General features: G+C 34.3%; 9 protein-coding genes across 9 annotated transcripts; 6 read left to right on the forward strand and 3 right to left on the reverse strand. All coding sequences in view use genetic code 12, as the record gives it.

Moving 5' to 3' along the window:
- The first annotated feature begins 40 nt into the window (after positions 1-40).
- Positions 41-2042, forward strand: RAD7 (UV-damaged DNA-binding protein). The gene has a single exon (XM_064880844.1). The coding sequence runs from the start codon at positions 99-101 to the stop codon at positions 1989-1991; it is 1893 nt and encodes a 630-aa protein (XP_064741497.1). The 5' UTR covers positions 41-98; the 3' UTR covers positions 1992-2042.
- PRP39 (Prp39p) lies at positions 1947-4217 on the reverse strand. Its single transcript, XM_064880845.1, has one exon. It carries the CDS (start codon positions 4200-4202, stop codon positions 2064-2066), a length of 2139 nt encoding a protein of 712 aa, XP_064741498.1. The 5' UTR covers positions 4203-4217; the 3' UTR covers positions 1947-2063.
- Positions 4218-6014, forward strand: RJT21DRAFT_117817 (uncharacterized protein; the record flags this gene model as incomplete). The annotated part of the gene is made up of 1 exon (XM_064880846.1): positions 4218-6014. The coding sequence occupies exon 1, from the start codon at positions 4330-4332 to the stop codon at positions 6010-6012; it is 1683 nt and encodes a 560-aa protein (XP_064741499.1). The 5' UTR covers positions 4218-4329.
- A 307-nt stretch (positions 6015-6321) lies between these two features.
- On the reverse strand, positions 6322-10587 carry MSB2 (Msb2p; the record flags this gene model as incomplete). Its single annotated transcript, XM_064884707.1, has 1 exon — positions 6322-10587. One exon carries the CDS (start codon positions 10585-10587, stop codon positions 6322-6324), a length of 4266 nt encoding a protein of 1421 aa, XP_064741500.1.
- A 2311-nt stretch (positions 10588-12898) lies between these two features.
- On the forward strand, positions 12899-13489 carry RJT21DRAFT_111872 (uncharacterized protein; the record flags this gene model as incomplete). The annotated part of the gene is made up of 1 exon (XM_064880038.1): positions 12899-13489. One exon carries the CDS (start codon positions 12899-12901, stop codon positions 13487-13489), a length of 591 nt encoding a protein of 196 aa, XP_064741501.1.
- Positions 13490-18084: 4595 nt separating this feature from the next.
- RJT21DRAFT_111874 (uncharacterized protein) lies at positions 18085-18540 on the forward strand (the record flags this gene model as incomplete). The annotated part of the gene is made up of 1 exon (XM_064880039.1): positions 18085-18540. One exon carries the CDS (start codon positions 18085-18087, stop codon positions 18538-18540), a length of 456 nt encoding a protein of 151 aa, XP_064741502.1.
- A 1895-nt stretch (positions 18541-20435) lies between these two features.
- Positions 20436-20789, forward strand: RJT21DRAFT_79782 (mitochondrial 54S ribosomal protein mL60; the record flags this gene model as incomplete). The annotated part of the gene is made up of 1 exon (XM_064885231.1): positions 20436-20789. One exon carries the CDS (start codon positions 20436-20438, stop codon positions 20787-20789), a length of 354 nt encoding a protein of 117 aa, XP_064741503.1.
- Positions 20790-20862: 73 nt separating this feature from the next.
- On the reverse strand, positions 20863-21830 carry RJT21DRAFT_15261 (kinetochore-associated Ndc80 complex subunit). Its single transcript, XM_064883473.1, has one exon. The coding sequence runs from the start codon at positions 21704-21706 to the stop codon at positions 20936-20938; it is 771 nt and encodes a 256-aa protein (XP_064741504.1). The 5' UTR covers positions 21707-21830; the 3' UTR covers positions 20863-20935.
- Positions 21831-21935: 105 nt separating this feature from the next.
- On the forward strand, positions 21936-22310 carry RJT21DRAFT_111878 (uncharacterized protein; the record flags this gene model as incomplete). Its single annotated transcript, XM_064880040.1, has 1 exon — positions 21936-22310. The coding sequence occupies one exon, from the start codon at positions 21936-21938 to the stop codon at positions 22308-22310; it is 375 nt and encodes a 124-aa protein (XP_064741505.1).
- Positions 22311-22393: the final 83 nt, after the last annotated feature.

Raw genomic sequence — 22393 nt, forward strand, 5'->3', positions numbered from 1 at the left:
ACACACTTTGTGAAATAATTCACTATGATATCTTTTTAGCAATTATCAATATTATAGTCATTAAGTAGTTGTAGTATTATTTGTAGTTATAGTAGAAGATGTCTCGGAGATCCAGAAGCTCGGGGGTAAGAGGCCCCAACTCGGCATTAACTGAGTTCTTAAGAAACGCAGGGATTACCGACGCGTATCGTCAGAGAAGAGAAAGAGAAGCTAATGGAGAAATAGTATCGGAAGACACTAGTGTTGAACCAGAAGGTGTAAATGTGAATATAGAAGAGGCCGAGGAAGAAGTAGTTGCAGTCGAAGTTGTGACTAGAAGGTCAAGATCAAGACGCGGAGTTATGGCTATACCCGAACAAGAAGAAGAAGAAGAGGATGATGAAGAGATAAGACAAATTAAGCTTGCTGCACGAAGAAAACGTAATGCTAGACGGGGTAAAAATGATAATGATAATGCAGATGAAGACGAAGATGAGTATGATCCTGAATTCAGTGATTTTGATGATGAAATAGGAACTAATGGAACTAAGAAATTCGGAGAAGAAGATACATGTGTTGATTGTGGTAAAGAATTTCATTTAACGGTATATTCACGATATCTCCGAGATAAGAAAGGATATTTATGTGAAAATTGTAATGAACAATTAAAGGATCGAGAACGGAAAGCTCGAAAGAATCAATTAAATGCTCGTAAAAAGAGAAGAACTCTTGCACAAGCATTATTAAATAAATCAGAAGTTCGAATTCCTAAACTTCAAGATATTTGTATTAAAAAGATTTCTGCTAATATTGATGATGTTGAAGCATTAGGAGATATTGGACAAGTTAATTTAAATAAACTTTCTCAAATTTTATCCAAGAATCGTTCACTTAATGATTCAACTATATCATTATTTTTAAATCCTTCATTAAAATCTATTGAATTTTGGGATTGTTCAAATGTTGATTCTGATTCTTTAATGAAAATTGCTTCATATTGTCCATATATTGAATCATTAACATTATTTATGTGTGGACAACTTCATAATGATACTTTAAGTTATTATAATTCTCATTTAAAGAATTTAAAAGAATTATGTTTAAATGGTCCATTCTTAATTAGTGAAACTGCTTGGCAAGAATTCTTTGAACAAAGTGGATCTCGATTACAGAAATTCGAAATTCGAAATACTCATAGATTTAGTAATGATTCATTAATTAGTTTACTTGAAAATGCTGGATCTAAATTAATTTCATTAAAATTATCTCGATTAGATGGTTTAGATTCTGCGGCAGTTTATGATTTAATACCTCATTATATTCTGACTTCAACTTTAACTCATTTAGAAATATCTTATCCTCATAATGAACATCTTATAACTGATGATTTACTTATTAATATATTGGCTATTACTGGTGAATCACTTCAATCATTAAATGTTGATGGTTGTACTAATCTTACGGATAATTTCTTAATTGATGGTATATCTAAATTCTGTCCAAATTTAACTCATTTATCTATGAAATTATTAGATCAATTAACTGATAAGGGGTTTGCTCAAGCATTTACGGAATTCTCACAAGTAAATAATGGTGGTTTACTTAGTGTGGATTTAACTAAATGTATTGGATTAGGTGATGAATCTGTATATGCATTATTTAAACATTCATCTCATACACTTATAGAATTAAGTTTAAATTCACTTAATGAGATATCAAAGGACTTTCTTATTCAAGTGTTTACTAATGATTTAAGTGAATATAAGAAGTCCATTAAGCAAAGTGCTCAAGATGATGATCAAGTAGTATTTTATAATCATATACGATTACCATTATTAACCACTTGGGATTGTGGATTTGTTCGAGCAGTAGATGATGAAGTATTACAATTGATAGGAAAGAATTGTCCTAAATTATCCGTACTTGAAGTGTATGGGAATAATCGATGTACTAGTCGAGCCGTAATAGCTGAAGGATTAATGGTTATAGGACGACAAAATGATCTGATATAGACTATACATATTATACATACTATACATACTATACATACTATACATACTATATATATATATAGACTATATAGACTATACAGGATAATTAATTGATGCGTTGGCCTTTTCAACATTCTTAAACTGAGGGAAACTGGGAGGATCAACCAGTTCAGTCAATGATATCCAATTCCCCTTATTCATTATCTTATTGGAGATATCGGGTCTAGCATCTACCTTAATTCCTGCATGTCCAACATACTTCTTTATCAGTTTTACAAGTTCATCTTCTTTAGTTATATTGGTAGATATAGAAGGATTCTTTGATTTCGATATCTTAGCATCTTCAATCTCTTTCACTAGATAATTATTATTGGCTAATCTTGTTCTTAGACTATGATTATAAGCAATTGATGAATCCATTTCAAGGTCACGTGATATCAAGACATAGGCACTATTGGTACGATATACATCTTCAAGATTAGCATTCAATATATCATAATGAAGATCTATAAGAGCATCAATAACTAGTTTAGGTAATTGAGTATAATTCTTAATGTGATACATTAAGGAATTCAAATTGCCAATATTATACTCGACTAATCCTTCAAACTCTACATAGAATGTCCAGAAACTTGTAGAGCTGGTATAGACATTGTGTTTATAGTATTTGTTAAAGAACCTTCTTATCTTCGATGTATCCTTACGACGAAGAGTCTCTTGGAGATAGACTATCGTGAGGGGTGCAATAGCATCATCATTGAGTAATTGAGGAAGAAGACTAGTATAACTACTATCGATTCTACTTTTGGCCAGATCAGGATCACACGACTCATTAGTCTTTGTCTTGGGTTGTTGTTGTTGTTGTTGTTGTGGTTTAGCTTTAGACTCATGTTCCTGAAAGTAATCAGTAACCAATTTCTCCATTAGTTCATAGTACTCATTTGTAGGCAAGTACTGTTTGTATAAGTCAAGTAAATCCTTAACCACCAGCACATATTGAGCCTTTAAGTATAATTTGGATTGAGTAGACCCTCGATAGAGTTTAACCAAATCAAAGAGATACTCATTGGCAAGTTCGACTTTATCATACTTTACAAGGAACTTCACATAGAATGATCGAAGGTGAGTCTCCACTAGGGGAACAAAATTATTAATTGATCGATTGTATACTTCCTTAATGGTTCCGAATTTCTCTTCATCACTCATTGTAGTTTTATTTAACACAGCAATATACTTAAGCCAAAGCTTACCATCAAGACAATTAGGTACAAGACATTGTTCGAATAAGCTTATAAGCTTTTCATAGCTGTCTCTCACTGTAAAATCAGTTTGACTGATCTCATAATCAAGATACTTTATCCAATGGATACGTTCATTATTAATTTCATTAAGGTATAATAAGGAGAACTCATGAATCGTAAGGGTTGATTCAAATTGCCATTTGTTACTAACTTCTGTTTGGGTCTTAGTATGGATCCTCACTGTATAATCCTCTATGATTTGTTCTGTTTCAATGACTGATAAGGCTTGAGGATCCGATTGATTATACTGGTGTAAATAATCAGTCAATATTTGAGATGGTAATATATCTTGTAATTCAAAGTGTTTAGATACTTCTATGAATTGTTTATAGTATTGAGCATACTCATACAATGGATATCGAATGAGTCGCAAGTATACTTTTAATAACACTAAGGATTGTGGATCTACTTTAGTTTCAAATTGAATTATAGTATCCCATATTGAATGAGAATTGAAATTAAGTCCTACTAATTTAATGGCCTTTTCATATCGGTATCGTATGAATCGGATTTGTTCTTCTTCTTCTTCTCCCTTATAAGTAAGTACTAATGCATTCAAATAAGTATTCCATAATTCAATTGAATGTGGTACTTTATCAAGTGCCGTCTCTAATAAGTCTAGACTAGCTTGTGCATCTTTAAGTTTCCCTTCTACCTTCAGCCATCTCTTCCAGTACTGAGATAAGTTTGGGAATCGGGTTAAGAGATGTTGATACGATTTGGTTATGACCAGTTTCAACTGATCAATGGTTCCTTTTGGTTGGGTATCTAATTGTTCATCAAGGGCATCGAATAGAGTATCCCATTTCAGGATATCATTAGGATTCTGTTGAGTGTCTTCCAAGAGAAGTTTGACTTTGTCCAACTCTTCCGGCACAGCTGGAGTCACAGTCAGTCCCTCTATATCAGCTCTAAATATTAGTGAAGTCATTATCACCTTTTTGCTTATCAGTGGGGTATAACTAGCACAGTTTGAAATTTTTCACTCGCATAATTTTTAGTGATGACTACTATAACCAACAACTATTACTAACCATAATTTCGGTGATATCATAGTTATGAACAATTCTTCGGAGATTAATGATCATGAGTCGGTGGTCGATGAAGTGGTACCATTTGAAGTTCCTGACAATGCTCATAAGAAACTTCTTTCTTTACTAAAGCCCTTACCATCACCTCATTTCAAAATGATTCATACGACTATCCCTATCCTTAAAGGTACCGATGTTAGTGAGATACTAAGAAGCAATACGGTTCGTATGCTTAATGAGAGGTCTAAAGCCACTAATAAAAGTAACAGTTCACATAGTGAACAAACAACCACCAATGAGAATGAACAACCTCAATGGTATAAGTCGATTGATGAATTAATACCTACGAATCTTCAACAACAATTGACTACGGTGGCTATCACATATTTCCCACCAGTTAAGCCAGTAGCCATTGAAAGAATCTTAAGTACTTTAATTGGTAATCGCGGTTATATATGGTCTATGTTAAATTATGAGTATTTGGATAATCGATTATTGTTTATTAGATTTAGTAGAGTTGAAGATACCCTATGGTTTATACAGATGTATAGTGGAGAGATAGGCAGTCTACTACTTAATGATGAGATCAGTCTCGTGCATCAAGATGTACTGGAGTATACTGAGTCAGGATCAGGATCAGGATCAGGATCAGGAACAGAAGTACCTGAAGATATTAAGGATACTATAGATTCATTACTCCATAATGTAACGAACTACGAAAGAGTCAGTGTAAAAACAGGTACAGAAGATTTAGATCAGGTGATGGACTACTACAGTCGATATAAAGTAGACAACAATGAACTCATCGATGTACCCAGTCACATGAAAGAAGGCATAGTTAAGGATATCATTAAGTTCCGATCTAAAGTATTAAACATTGAACGAGACAAGCGGAAGAAGGAGATTGAAGTGGAAAGAGCTGCTACTAAGGAAAGACTTAAGAAACTCTACGAGGGTATTAAGGAGACAAGAGGTGATACTCCCGAACAACAAGTACTACCAGTACAGACACCATCAGTAACAATTCCACCACAAGAGTATCCTGAGTTACTGGAACAGGAGTATGAGGAATATCTCAGTACTCAACAGCAACAGCAATTAGATCAGACATATACTGCCAAATTAGCACAAGTCCAGGCGACAGAGCTGTCAGGATCAGGTTTACGCAACTTACAGACCAAATTGGAGGGATTAAAGTCGTATGAGAGTGATCTTATCGATAATAAGGAGAAGTACTATCAACAAGTCGTGGACGTAGTAGAGACTGTAGGCACATACACTGCCTCTGCCAATGCCTTAACTACGGTAGTTAACATGTACTATACTGACCATCAACGATATACTGCGGAGAGAAGTAGAAAGAGAACAGCCGAGCAGATGGCTGATGAAGCAGATAGGGAACAAGAACAACAAGAGGTACCAGTACCAGTACCAGTAGAACAAGTACCAGTACCAGTAATACCAGTATCAGTTCTACCCGTGTCTGCCCCTCCACCCCAACTCATAGCTAAGATTAATGAGTTACTCGTAGAGTACTTGGGAGTCGAAGACGATATGTTATTCGACACCATCCTCGACAACGTGACTCGTACTAAAGATAAGCAACAACTCATAGTTAGTCTTAGTGAAGTGTTAGAAGAAGATGCTCAAAGTCTTGTTGATGATTTATGGAATTATATAGAAAATGAGCTACAACTCAATCTTACATAACATGTGCTATATTGAAATATAAAACTAAGTAAATAGATAAAAATATTAATAACAGAATTAGAATAAAATGAATAAACAGAGGAGTATAAGTATAGAGTTTCTATTGAAAGAGATACCTCACAATTGTTGTAAAAAGCATATAATGGGGTATTAATACGAATTAATAGATTAATTAACCAATAATTAATTATCAATTAATTCAATTTCAATGCTTTATTATTTTGCAGCAATTTTTATTTGTCCGATATTACTTTTCTCAAGTGGTTTCAATGCAAGGTAATTTAAATAATATTGATAAAATTTTACTTATCAATGTGACCATCCTAGTGAATTAGATTGTTGAACAGGATCAGAGATTCTACCACTTAATGATCCACCAGGTGAATTACTAACATTACCATTAATTCTATTAAATATAGCAGAAAATCCTGAAGATCTTTCTAAAATAGATCCATCTGATGGTAATCCTAAATTAGATTCACTATCAGATGGTGGTAATTGAACGGATTTACCATTCTTATATCTTCTAAATAATACAGCCATTAATCCAAGATAAATTGTACATCCTGCTGCTGCACCAATTGTAATTCCCGCAATATTACCTTTATTTGATGATGAAGTAATATCAGTTGAATCAATTGATCCATAATTAGCATTAGAATTTGATGATGAAGATGCTGTACTTGAAGCTCCAATATCAACATTTAAACCTGTTAATGGAATTCTACTATCAACTAAATTACTTAATGTTTGTTCTGTTGAATCAGGATTTCTATAGATTAATGAACCAGGAGTTTGTATAAATTGTGCTAAAGCACTTACTGAACTACTTGGGAAATAAACTTCTGCAACTGTAATAGTATAAGAAATTCCACTAGCAGTAAATGGAATTAATCTTTTAACTGATACATCTTTATAAGAATTAATATCATTAAATGGGAATGTTAAAACTCCTGGTAAATATTGGAAAATTTGTGCTGAAGATACGGAATGTTGAACTACAAATGGATAATTTAATTCCGATTTAAATCCAATATAAACTAATTGATAATCACTACCAGGATTAGCTGTGGTTGCAGGTGTAATGGCTCTTGGTAATCCAGAAGTGGCTTGATTAGCAGTTGCCGTTGTTGCACCAGATTCTAATGATGCATCTTGGGTAGTTCCAGTTTCAATAAGTAATTGAGTTGGAAGCCAATTAGATACATTAGCTGTAGTGGCAGTTCCAGCACCAGTGCCTGAAGAATTTGGTCCAGTAGTTAATGAAGCAGTACTTGGAGAAACAGGTACTGGAGTAGCAGCTGAATGAGTATCATCTGTACCAGTATGACCTGAATCGGTAACTGGAGCTGATGTATCAGTTCCAGTAGGTGCTGATGCAGCTGATGCAGCTGATGCTACATCATCTGAATTAGTAGCAGCGGTATTACTAGCATTTGAAATTTCAGCATCAGATGCACTTTGTAAAGTAAATGGAGTTACATTTGATGGTAAAGATTGGGAAGTAATAACCGAAGTATTTGGTGATGTAGCAGCATTATCATTACTACCAGTAGCAGCTGAATCAGGTGCTGTAGTAGCAGTATTTGATTCATTGGTTGGTGTATCAGTACCTTGAGAAATTGGTCCTGTAGTTGGTGGTTCAGATGCAGCAGCTGAGTCTAAATTACTAGCAGATGGTGAATTAGTAGCAATTGGACCAGTACCAGTAATACTACCTGAATCAGTTCCTGAAGCTTCAGGTCCAGTTGGTGATCCTGTTGCAGATCCACTATCTAAACTACTGATACTTGGAGTTGCTAAGGAATTGGTATCTGAAGCACCTCCTGTAGTTGGAATACCAGAAGCTCCTCCACTACTACCTCCACCAGTTGCTGGTGTATCAGGACTTGTAGAACCTCCAGTTCCAGTAGAATCAGTTGGCAGTCCTGTTTCTTGATTATCAGTACCGGTAGTTGGACTTTGAGTATTACCTGAATCAGGTGCAGTGGTTGCACCAGAATCAGTTCCTGAACCAGTACCAGTACCAGGACTGGTGGTTGGACCAGATCCAGTATCCGAGCCAGGACTTGTGGTTGGACTAGATCCAGTATTAGATCCAGTATCAGATCCAGTATCAGTATTTGGAGAACTTCCACTATCAGTACCACTTGAACCATCAGATGGTAAAACAGTAGTACTTGGAGTAGTAGTATCAGTTGGAGAAGGACCAGTGGCTGAACCTGTATCAGTATCATCATTATTATCAGTAGGACTCGAAGTTTCATCTGATCCAGAACTAAGTTGCAGAGTAGTTGGATTAACTAAACTTGGACTTGTTCCAGTTCCAGTTGCTGGTGCAGTTCCAGTTCCAGATCCAGTTGTGTTTTCAGTTGGAGTTCCACTTCCTGATGTATTTTCAGTTCCAGTTCCAGTTCCAGTTGGAGTTCCAGTTCCGGTTCCGGTTCCAGTTCCAGTTCCAGTTGGAGTTCCAGTTCCTTCATCATCGGCAACTCCTGTTTCAGAATCAACACCAGTACCTGTACTTGGTGAAATAGTTGGAGTACCTTGTGTAGGTGAATTACTTCCAGTACCAATAGTACCAGTACCAACAGTACCAGTACCTGATGTACCTACTGGAGCACCAATAGTTTCAGAATCACTAGTACTTCCAGTACCAGTACCAGTACCAGTTTCAGTACCAGTACCAGTACCAGCAGTTGCAATACTTGGAGTATTAGTAGTAACACCAGTTGGTGAATTAACTGCGGTACCAGAACCAGTACCAGTACCAACTGATGGTGTAACTGTTCCTGTTCCAGATCCAGTTGGTAAGACTGTATCAGAAGCTGAAACAGTACCAGGAAGTGAAACGGTACCAGATCCAGTATTAGTATTAGTATCAGGTTGAGTTTCTACAGTCTCTGAAGGAGATGAAGTATCTAATTCACCAGTACTAGGAGTTAAAGTTGGAGTTGTATTTGGAGTAAATGTTGGAATTAAAGTTGGAATTGAAGTTGGAAGAGTTCCTCCAGTTTCAGTACCAATAGTTCCAATTGGTTGGACAATTGATGATTGACTTGGACTTGTAGTTGGAGCAGTTTCAGTTGGATTGGTTGTACCATTTTCTGTTCCATTTGTAGTTTCATTTTCATCATCTGGAGTATCTGTAGTTCCTGTAGTTCCTGAATCAATTGCTGTTGTACTTGGACTTGTGGTACCAGTTGAAGTAGTTGTTCCAGATCCAAGAGATGTTGTAGTTGGATTAACTAATGAAATAGAACTAGTACTAGTATTTGAGCCAGTAGTTGGACTAGAGTTTGTAGGATTTGTTTCAGTTTCATTTTCAGTACCAGTACCAGTAGCACTTGTAGTTGGATTAACTGTTGGGGTAGTTGTACCAGTGGTTGTACCAGTGGTTGTACCAGTGGTTGTACCAGTGGTAGCATCTGTAGGGGTTCCATTAGTAGTACCAATGGTATCACTTGGAAGTGTACCTACACGAGCTGAACTACCAGCTGGTGTATTTGCCGTAGTTTCTCCATCAGTGGTATCAGTTTCACCATCTCCTGAAGGAAGTGCGATATGAACCGAATTATTAGGAGTAGATGGAGTAGTATTTGAACTTGGAGCACCATTTGTAGTTGGAGTAGATGGAGTAGTATTTGAAGTTGGTGGTCCATTTGTAGTTGGAGTAGTTGGAGTAGTTGGAGTAGTATTTGAAGTTGGTGGTCCATTTGTAGTTGGAGTAGTTGGAGTAGATGGTGTGGTATTTGAACTTGGAGCACCATTTGTAGTTGGAGTAGTTGGAGAATTTCCAGGGATTGAAGTTGTTGGAGAAATTCCACTGGTTGGAGGAGTTGGTACTACAGAAGTTGAACCCGATGAAGCACTATTTGTTGGAGAATATGTACCAGTTGGAGTTGGGAAATCACTTGGTCCACTATTAGATGGTGGAGAACCTGATGGTGGTGAATAACTTGGTCCACTATAAGTTGGTGGAGAATAATTTGGACCAGAATAAGTTGGGCCACTATACGTTGGACCAGAATATGTTGGGCCAGTATATGTTGGAGGTGAAAAAGTTGGACCTGTATAAGATGGTTCAGTATGAGTTGGAGATGAATATGTTGGTCCTGAATAAGTTGGAGGTGAATATGTTGGTCCGGTATAAGTTGGTGGACTATAAGTCCAATAAGGATAAGACCAATAAGGCCAAGAATATGATGGATATTCACCATAGGATGGGCCATAAGGGTAATATGGATCAGAAGGTACAGGTCCTCCAAAAGCAGAAGCAGAAACAAGTGAAGGAGACCCTGATGTTTCTGAAGGAGCTACTGAAATTGGAGCTGATGAAGACGGTGATTGAGATGGTGATTGAGATGGTGATGGTGATGGTGATGGTGATGGAGTTGGTGATGGACTATCCGATGCTAAGGCACTGGCATAATTTTGTTGATAACTACTTATCAAAGCATTATATCTTGATTGAAAGTTATTAGCATAACTTGGGTAAGAACTTGAAGTTTCAGCAGCATAAGTTGTAGATGAACTTATGGCTGCTGCCAATAAAAGTAATGTATTAATCTTCATGATTGATGATTGGATGGTATTGTATCAAGATAAGCTAATACTTGATATTAAAGAAAGAAGGACTGTAGTTGGAATAGTAGTATGATAAGTTTATGCTTTTTTTTTTAGTTTTTAGTTGTTTTGTATGTTCTAGTTGTTGTTCTTCTACTGTGTTAGTAGAAGGATAAGAATAGCAGTCAGTTAATCCAGAAACGATTTGATTTACTCATAAGTATGGGTTAGTAAACGAATGGATAATATGCGTGAATCAGACCGTTCGGGAATAACAAATAAGCTAATATGTGTTGTTAACGGTTGTTCGAAGTGGTTGCACCGTGTTGGGTATGATTTACAACAGGCGCTGTGATGGATGATGATTAAGGGATGATAAAAGAAGAATAGTAAGAGTGATTTGGCTGTAAATAAATGAAATTGTAGAAATGAAATGGGTTGACTTTGTGAGGAAAAATTGTTACTTTTTTTTGGGGGTAGTACACGACGCCGTACAGGTATATTATAGGATTATTTTTTATGAAGGAGTCGTTTTTTGTTCTGTTCTTTTCTTTTGTTTATTATAAATTTGACTATTATTTTTTTTTATTTTGTAAGTTTTATTGTTATATTTTTTTTATTTTTATTTTTACTTTTACTTTTACTTTATTTTTATTTTATTTTGTATTGTATTGTATTTTTCATTGTTAGATGGTCCATTGTCAATTTTTGATTCGTAGTTTATGTGTTAATGGTAATAGCAAGAGATTAAATAATTATTCAATTAACTAAGTACTGTTAATTAATTAATTAATTAATTGAGGTTAGAAGTTGAACATTCAATTCCACTTCCAATTTCAATTTCAATTTCATTATCATTTTGTTCATGACCAAGTCGTTGCTTATTCAAAATCGCATTTATAAACTTTAAGGCTCATCGATACATGCATAATAAAATTGGGTCGTGCCTGTACCAACACTTGCGTCATTGTTCTCTTGTGTTTATCTGGTCCCTATACAGGTTATGTTTACAGATTTTGACGATTTATCTCAATTAAGTAAGATGTTAGGATTTTGTGTCCCATATTTGACTATATTACACGGTATGTAGGAATGTAGCATTAAAGAATGTCTTTCGCTATAAGTATTATTTAAGCTACTCTCGGCTACTAAACTACTATGTGATTTAACGTGTCAATAGAAGAATTGTCGTCTATGAAACTCAATTCACCTTACTTGGCATTGTTAGACTTTCTTTGTCGTCTGTCAACTCAATTCAATTCAATTCAATTTAATTCCACTTATCACCTATTAAGGAAGGCATTATATCGTCAATATATACCTGTCCTTTTTCACAGTCGTAACGACAACTGTCAGAATAAACTCTATTTCATTATTTGCCACTACCTACTCATTATTATTTTATTGGTGCAGGGGTAAATTTTGTGCTTATGATATTTCGTGTCTAGCCAGCAGCGCTAAACTATTCTCTACATTCTATTGGCTACACTATCAATGCCCCTGCAGTGCCTTCGCGTATGCGCTCACTATTCCGTTAGGATTTATACTATAGTTATAGTTTAGCTCCCCCAAATAAGTAACTTTTGCTTACTTCCATATTCAAACTTAGTTCTATTGATTTACGCCCTGCTATAAACATCTAGAACTCTCCCGCCTTAGAAGCCTCTTCCGCCTTAACCTTTTGTCATCATTCCATTATAACACCACTTGTAATTGGTTTAAGTGGTGCCTATGACAGAATTGCTTGATGTCTGCAAATTACAGCCTGGCAGATCTGTTCCATATCGGTTAAGGACCTAGATTCCGTCAAATGATGTGCAAACGCCTGCATTACCTATTTGGGAATAGTTGTTACTCACGAACACGAACGTGACTGACTTCACGTGAACAATATATTCCAAATTTTGAATAATAAGTGGATTATATTACTTCAATTATGTTATGTGGTATGTTACGTATTAAATTTCAGTTATTTGTAAATGAATTAGTTATTTCATCCGTAGCATATTGTATACATGATAATTTTTCGCAAAAATTCTACTAAAATTTTCATATTAAGCAATATTTTCCAATTGAGTAAAATATTGAATTACCTCTTTATTATCATACTTACAATCATCAAGTACCCGGCTGTGCTTTCGAAGTTCTTACATTAACCTTCAATAAAGTTCATCTTATTTTAATTTTGTAATAAAAATTATTTGGCTGTGAAAATTTATTTGACTATTGCGCACGACCCATTTGAAGCAAAGAACAAATATAGAGTAAGAGTACATTTTTAGAACTAAATGAAAAGGCTATTAGAGGAAACATACACTACATGACTTCAAGAGTAAGACGACTAGATAAATCAATTTTACAAGTCGAGTCTAATGAAGGTGAAGAAGATGGTTCTCCCATACTCATGGATATTGAGGATCAAAATCAATTGATTCAAGACTTGTCAATTCTGAATCAAGTGTCATTTGTTCAATTCCAAAAATTTCTTATTGTATTGATACTTATTGAAATACCTATCCACATCATTCTTCACTCAATAGCACGACATCAACAAGGAAAATCAATTAGATCGAATGTAGCGAATTTGCTTATACTTTGTTCATTTGTGCTCTCACTTACAATGGTACTCACATCGTCCTTACCATTACAAGGTTCAATAAAGTATTTGGAATCATTAGATCCTAAAATACGATGGGGGTTAGATAAGATCAAATATGTTAATGGTATCATATGTGCACAAGTGTTTTACTTATTTATTAATGGTGGCGAATTCAAATGGACTTTGAATTTGAATTATATTTTGCCAATAATTAATTATATTATGATTGTTTTCGCTAATATGTGGTTCATTAGATTAGATAATGATGTAAAGGATTTAATAAAATTGAGATACAAGTATAAGAATGTATAAGATAAGAGATAAGATAACATATCTCTTTGATAAAGAATAGAAAAGGGTTCTTCCGAAGGAGTGGAGTACATTCTTTTATAATTATAATTAATCTAAATAGAAGCTGAAAGAAGAATCTGATTAAAATTTTATAGGTAAATCTTCCCAGATTGATCAGTGAAAACATAATAATTTGACATTTGACATGATAGATTAACGCAAGCTAAAATCCAAATACGGAAATGACCATAACTTGATAAGATAATTAGCCTTGATCAGATATAGATAGATTGGTGCTCTATTAGTAAAAAGCAATCGTCGGCATCGCATACCCTATAACACTCGCAATATTTTGTACGATAAGAATGAGATGACGAAAAATAAATTAATATCTTAATTAAGAAAAAAATTCCATGTTAATCTATTCAGCGGATAGATAGATTGAGTGATCCGTTGATAGGAAAGATAAATAACAATAATCAATCTTTCTCCAATCATGATACTGTCTAATTGTATTTTCTAACTATCTTTAGCAGAAGTTGTCTTCGTTGAATACATTTCCTTTTATTTGATAAGCGGTTTCGAGCCATATTGGGAAGGTGAGCTCGCGTTATCTAAATCGAGATAGGACTTTAAATATTGTGGTGGCTGGTAAATGTCTTCAGTCCTATCAATTTCAATACTACATAGATATGATACTACATGTTGTGGCTTAATCCACACTGAATATATCTCGTTATGTCTTATAGAATGTATACTACTTACATTGGAAGTTCTTACTCTCTTTCGTTCGAGTTTCCTTAAGTAGAATGAGCGCGATTTTCCATTCCCCACCTTCTATTAGAAAATAGAATATCCAATTTAGATTACAACGAACATTATTATTTCACGGTTATTGGCTTGGCATTATCGTGATAACCAGCGGTAGATGAAGATAGTGATTATGAAACTTATCTGTAGATACCACAACAGGAACAACATTTTTTGCATCAATAGCGATTGATATGGTTTCACTATTGAACATGACACGAATAATTAAAATCCCGTGATATGAGCAATTAAGGTCAGAGATAAAAAGTAAAATCACAGTAAACCACAGTAAGCTATCAAAACGGTGGTTGAGTAATAACTATTACTGATATTGTTATCATTAGAATAGCGGCCGCACGGTTGTATGACCCTGCGCCTGCTTCTCCACTTTCCATCTCCACCAGCGGAGCGGATTCGCACAAATTTTGGTAGTAAGGGTACGTTCTGCATGTAAATTCCTATATTCCATAAAGGTTCACGCAACCTAAGATTAAATGCTGTGTATGAACTTTAATGAAACATCTGATTCATTGGTTGATTAGTTATCGAATCAACACCTCCTAATTCAGAAACAAAACCCGCTCTAAACTATGGCTGAATATTGGAGGTTCGCGGCGGATATAAAAGTGCGAAACTGACCCACTTCGGAAAGATTAAACTCCATTATTTTAAGAGAATATTATTTATATAATTACGCAGTGTGGGGAGATCCACCCCATTATTGTGATAATTTTCTTCGATGAACAATACTTTGATTGTCTCTCAGATGGGGTACTCCAGCAGATTAATTACAGTTCGTCTATAGTGACCGATCAAAGTATATTCTTCAAAGAGGATCTTTATTAACAACTATGAGTATTATAATTTAGTGTGGTATACCCCTCACCAAAAATTTCTTTTTTAATTGATTTATACCCACAGTCTGGCCGCTTCATATTGTTGCCCAGTATTCTCCACAAATTAATTAATAACTCTAATTCAACTTTAGGTTAATGGACGAGTGGAATTGTAAAATTTGTCTATTGAGCAAGAATCTTCATGCACTAATATATTGCGCTTCTCATTTTGGATTGCATTACTCTACCTCTACTGCCGGCTTAAAGTGTAGTCACATTATGTAAGTTTCTTTTTGGTGACGGAAGTTCAATAATAGTGAGGGGGAAAACCTTTTGACTACAGTAATTTGAAAATTATTGGGTTAATATTGTATTAAATATTCTTCTTGTTTCATTATTATTTGCTAAACTACCTCTCAATAACATTGTATTAAAGGCCGTTCTTACAGCTTGGGTATTACAAGAAATTCCTAACTCTATATTTTTTGTTTTGTTGATTCCCACTATGAGGGGTCTATTTCCAACAAAAATACTAAAAAAAGAAGGTTTTAGACCTAAAATAGAATCTCTTTGTGACGCATTAAAAACGTTCTATTTTTGAACAGAGGGCACGACCCCGAGCAAGTTCCAGCCTTGCAAATGATCTTTTTGCAAAATCTAGGGCTAGAGAATACGTAGGGATCATAAAATTGTCACTAAACAAAGTTAAGAGGTGAGAATGAGATCGATCTATAACGACTTCAACGTCTGAGAATGGTAAGGATGTACCGCCTCTCTATTTATTTAGTTTCTAATAGGTGAAAATTTCATAGCTTTAGAAAATCTTAATTTAAGTTTGATTCGATAATTTAATTTCTCCAATACAATACTGATACTATAAGATGTGTTAACTAAGACAAGTAGGTGTGTTAAATAAGTATACTTAACCTTTTGTACTCTTTTCAACCTGATTAAAGTTCCGATGGATCCAAATTTGAATCCCTTTGAGAGTTGTCCTTTATTTTACCTTTATTCCATGCTGAAATGGAACATGTAAGTTTTTGCCTTATAACTTTTTAAAATTCCTAACATAAGAGTTTCAGAGAGTAAGTTAAAATCCCAAAGTGATAAAGTAGCATATTGCCGGGTTAAGATGAAATTTTCGCATTTGTTAAAATGACGTATTGTAATGAGTACTTAGAAATGTAATATTAGCCAATAAGTAAGTTTGACATACTTGAGTTCCAGAAGCAGGACACACTGAGCTTAATATAGTAGAAATAAGTATGCGATGATATGACAATTTAGTCCTACATAACATCTTAAGAATAGCAAATTAGGAATAAAAATTTTCAAATCTATAATTAGTTAACTGTAGTAAATGCGCATCGTGGGTGCAACTTGCATAGCGAAGAGCTGAAAAAGTAAATAGCAACAAATTCTCGACTGTTGCTGTTGTTATATTATCGTATTCTTTTATACCTGTGTTACGTGAACCCGACGAAGGTTGTGGCAGTAACTGCCATGATGTATATACTACATGATACGAGACGATATGGGACAAGACGAGACAAGACGAGATGAGATGATTATAAACTTTTTTACTGTAGTATTTGACACAGAAATAAAAACCATCTGATTTAGTTGCTAAAGAAAAATTTTCTCCCTTTATTGCGGGCGGAGGTAACATATTTCCGTATGGTAGCATTCGCGCCACTACGCGCAAAGATGAAAAGTTTCGCACTAAAAGGTCCAAGCACCGTGGTAGGTAAATAGTGCATTTTCTTTCACCACATGGCATTGACCCACTCTAACCACAAGTTCTAATCCACATGTTTACAGTTATTTCATAATTGTAAATTGCATTTGATACATCCGGAACGAGCAATCATAACATATACACAGGGAGTTTGATAGTTTTAAATTGTTTGAAACATCACATTCTCAGTTGCTATACCAATACCGAAGTTACAACTAGGCCATAATTCTGTAGTTACCACGACCATAAGAGGTTGTTACCAGTGAGCACTTTGGCAGTGACTAATTTATCTGTATAGAATGTTTCAGAAACAATCGGAAAAGCTTTTTTCTGTATGCGCACGAAATATTTTCTCACTAATAGCGGTAAAAATTTGTGAGACTCTTGTGGAGAAGAATCCTACCGAAGCGTAGAGAAAAAAATTTTTGTAGAGTAGGCTGGGCTAGGCTAGACTAGGTTCTGGATTTAACTGAGGCTGTACATAACGATCATAAAGGAAACTTCTAGAATTACAACATTTATGAAATTGCCATGGAGCCTAGCCATACTGTAACACACTTCAGTAGACCACGATTAGGGGGTCATGGGGTACTCCTATTCTGTATCGTAATGTAATTGTAGTGTGTAATTGAATATACAGCATTGTGGGTTTTAACTTTGTGAGCGGTAGAATCGTGGGTCGGTAGCGGGAATAGTGGTACGTGTTGCTGAGGTGTCCCACTATTTGGTTAGTGTAGGTCTCAGATTCTGAAAAACCACGCCAGTGCACGTGTAACAAAAGCTAAGTAAAATTTGCAGGACCACAAAATAAATTAAGTCATTCATTGAAAAAATTTGGGTTGTGTTGTGAGTTTTCTTAACTGGATTCGGAATTTCCTGGTTTTCAGAGGTTTCAAATTTGTTTACTTTTAAAGCTTTTTTTTTTATTTTTATTTTTAATTTTTGTTGTGGTTACTCATAGAAAAATTTTTAACCCACACTTTCTTAGGGTATAGGAAATGTTGCAATAGTATATAACTCACATCATTTGATCTAATTTGAAAAATTTTAATTTAAGTGTTTAGCCTTCTTTGGTTATCAACTCTATCTTATACATTATATAACTATCACTAGTTTAGTTTAACTACTCAGCTTTAGTTATTCATCATCTTGCTACTTAGGTCTTTTTAAATAGAAGTACTAGTAGTATTACACGTGGGATTTGTCACAAGGTAGCACCGCGACTTGCAAAAATGTCAGACTTAGCCTTTAATAACTACTGTTTAACTTGTGATAAGTTGTGTTCTCAAAACTCGATTTACTGTTCAGAAGAATGTAAATCGATTGACGAATATAATGCTGTGAATATAATATCTCAACATCAACAAGGTCAAGAAGTACAAACTATGAAGAACCATCACAGAAATATCTCCCAATCCACTATAGCATCTGATAATTTGGTGTCTCCTTTATTGACACCTTCATTATATCAACATTCAAGTAATTCATATTTAGATATAAATTCATCACCTTTATTATTGACTAATAGCGCAAAAGTTCAACCAAGTAAAGATCTTGATTATTTTGATTTGAATTATTCTGTCAATTCAAAGACAAATTACACATTATCATCCTCAAACTCAGATATCATGAGTACTGTACCTTCCACTTCACATAATTATAGGAAGTGGTTGACTGCGTGTTTATGAGGAATATAATTCTAAATCTACAACTAAGAAGTCGAATACTCGACTGTTGCATTCACAACAAGCAAGTAGAAAGTAATTATCTACTTCATATCATTAATTTAATGTCACGACAGGTTTACGGGAGGTCAAGATCATATTTTATTTATTAAAATTTATACAGTCATAAAGACTGATCACAGGAAAATACAAAAAACATAATTATTATATCATCGGGTTTATTATAGGGTTTATTTTTATTATAAAATGTTTGCAATCCATATTATATAGTTTATTATTTTTAATTACCGTTATCTTATACATAGAGAATAACCATAATAATCTATTTAAAAATCAGGAATCAAACATAATTGCATATATAGGTTAAAAATTTAATATATATCATTTTCATCAATGAATTACAACTGCTGGCGCTTGTTTGCAGTCAGAAAAATTTTCATACTCCGAATTTCGGGTTAACAGAGGTTTCCATTTGGTGTGCGTTAATGCTGTCATTAATAAGGAGAAAAAATAAATATTTTAAAAATTTATTTCCATGTAGAAAAGGTGAAAATCGTGGGGTGAGAAATCATTGCAGTTACCACAAAGGTGCATTTGTCAACCCCAACGGACACCTCCCCTAAATAAGTTTTAAAGTATGGTTTGAGTGAATAGGAGAAAACGGACCCTTGTGGTCTATCTCCTATTCCTATTCCTAATTAGTATAACATATCGTATAATAGCTTCTTCAATCAATTGCTTTTTCGATTGTTTGGTTCCCCGTCTCCCGAATCACCGTTGCTACTCATAAGGAAACTTAAATTTCTCATAGTGATGAATAGAGATAGGTGCCAGAATCATATTCCTCTCCCTCTCGTCCACCCCTCCTCTAGCGCCCCCCCTCTTTATTTCCTATTTCCATGCCATAGTTTATATTTTATTTGAAGTGGCTAGTTCTGTGCCCCTATACATTATTTTATGTATGGTCATTCATTTTCTTATTATTACCGTTGATTTGTCGATTACAAAGAAAGTATTGACGGATTGGCCTGTGGTCTGATTCTTTATTCTAGACATAGAATCCTGCCATTGTCAAAGTAAAAGTTCATTGGGCTTTACAATTGATTGGTTAATAGAGAATGTGGAGTCCAAGACGACCAAAAGATAATCTCCTTATTTCTATAGTTCGTTTAGATTCTACAGATGTCCATAACTTATTGACTACGTCGGGCCGTTGAGTGTGGGACCTCATTTTGCCTTTGAAATGACGTCGCATTTTGCAGCTTGCGACACATAAACGAATATGCGACAGTTGCTGTGCCTTGTAAAACATTATGAGCAACTGGCAACTATGCTTGAGCTTACATAAGAGGATAAATTGCTCATGTCCCTTTGTTTGCTCTCTCGTATATATCCCATCAATCAAACAGCTCATACTTATTGTTTCTAACTTTGTCACTGAACAAATAATGATGTAATGTGCCACCTAGCAATCATTGAATTGTGGTTGTTCTATATTCGGATATGGCTTGTGTCTACAAATTTTGACTAGAAACCTGCCATATCAACAGATCTGGAGAGGCTTACATCTTACGTCAGACACCAGCGATTGTGCAGCGACAGCAAAACTAAAAATAAACTGGATTGGTCTGGACTCATAAATAGATTCACCAAAGATATCTAACTCTCCCCCTGGCCCCTTGGTTTAATATAGGAGCCATGGCAAAGATTGGAATTCAACGATAACTTCCTGCTGTAGTAATTTGTCAAGATGGTAGCCCATTATGGTTGCTAATTAATAGGTTAAAAAGGTCGTGCACATTGTTCAAATATTAAATGTTGAAAAGAAAAAAAAAATTTACCATGAATTGATTCTATGGTCTATAACGTAGGATATCTAAAACAAAGACAAGATGAATATGTTTGGTGCATTTAAATCCACCTTGACCTTGAGTGGAGGTTACTTGTGGAAGAAAGCCCCAAGATTATCAGCACCTCAAAAGAATAGATTAAGAAAGCGTATGAAACAAGTTGATTCTAATATTGAAGAAATTTATAAAGGACTTATTGAAGCCAAGGGTAAAACTTATGGTGAAAAGACCGGTGTTAAAAAAGTTGATTATTTGAAATTTGTATTTCCAAAGGAACATGAAATGTCACCTAAAGATAAATATACTACATTTTGTAAAAATGAAAAGAATTATAGAAGGCTGGTTCATTTAATGCCAAAATGGACAAAGAGATCATTTAGAGAAAATCCAAAGTATTATTAATGTTCTTTCATTATTTCCCCTTTGCATTCATGAAATTGTATATTAGCATTCGTATATATTATTATTATTACAAAACCTACCCATAATTGTACATAGCATAAAGAAAACATAGAAATATTTATCATTGAATTATGTAGTCTTTTTGATCAATCATAACCTTCTAATCTCTCCCATATATAGTTGGATATGAAATAATCACTATATTGTGGTTCTACTTTCAAGACACTAGTTAAATTTGTTCCTTTATTATGAATGATTATATGGTCGAGTGATTTTTTATCACTATCTACCAATTCATCGGCAATATCATTATCAAAAGTTTCAATTCTTACTCCAAGATTTCTGAATAAATTTATCTGAAGAATGCTGGAATCTTGCTCGAGAATATCATCCCTTTGTTCTTGACTATTTCCTGATGTACTAGATGACTTTTCAAGATCATTATTGAATATATTAGATAATTTTGTTCGTAATTGATCAATTTCTTTTAGGAGATTACTTTTATTCAACTTCAATGAATTTATTGAACTCTCTAAATCATTCAAATTCTTTGCAATTACAACCTTTACATTATCTAATTCAATTGATTTTTTGGATAATACTTTAAATATATTATCATCTCGATTTATATCTTCAATTGTGTTTATCCCTCTTAAGTTATGAATAGTAGTTAAATTCTTAATGATTTCATAGTTATAGTCACTGACCTTAGTTAATAATCTAATCTCTTGATTTAACTGACCTATAGTATTGGCTAATTTTGAATTATTATTGGTTAATGTTTCGATCTTTTCATCCCGGATCGCTTTTATAGATTGAATGGTATCTTCTATTCTGTCCAACGTTAGAAGCTCAGGTTCAATCTCAATACTGTCTATTGATTGCTGTATTATATCTTCAGGCGTTCCTTGTATCATATTTCTATAATTGTATAGCTAATTAGTGAAATTATAGGTTCTGTTAACTGTTTGTTTATGTTTTATACGATTAGTTCATGACATCCGCACCGCAGTACATCTCGTTTTTAGAGTCTGAAAAAAATGAAGAAATTGAAATATCTCAGCATTAGAAAATCACACCAGATAACTTAAACCGCTAGAGTTGTCGAGACTATTGTAAAAAATCCTAAAGGAAACTCTATAAGGGATGAGTTACGGTAAAGAAAAGAAGACATATAATGATGTCGAGTTACCCACAAATCCAAACTTACCACCTTGGGTGATAACCCCTAAAGAAGAGAAAGCTATATTTGAAAGATGGAGAAAGAAAGCATTTGCTAAATGTGATCATTTGATTAAAGCATATATTGAATGTAGTAATAGTTCTTTGAATCCTATTGAATCCATGAAACGATGTGATGATATTAATAAACGATCCTTAGAATGTGTTGCCCAATTTCAAAAGCAGAAATATTTGGATATAGAGAGAGATATATTAATCGAAGAAAAGAAAGAAAAGAGGTTGAAATATTTATTGAAGCAAAAGGAGGAAAGAGATAAACAGGAAGCAGCCAATAAGTGATAATAATAATAATAATAATAATGATCTATCTATAAGGGATCATTATTAGCTGAAAATGAATCCAAGTAATAAAATATTAACGA

The sequence above is a fragment of the Scheffersomyces amazonensis genome, assembly GCF_036850825.1.
Source record: "Scheffersomyces amazonensis strain UFMG-HMD-26.3 chromosome Unknown RJT21scaffold_1, whole genome shotgun sequence".
NCBI classification, from domain to species: Eukaryota; Fungi; Ascomycota; class Pichiomycetes; order Serinales; family Debaryomycetaceae; genus Scheffersomyces; species Scheffersomyces amazonensis.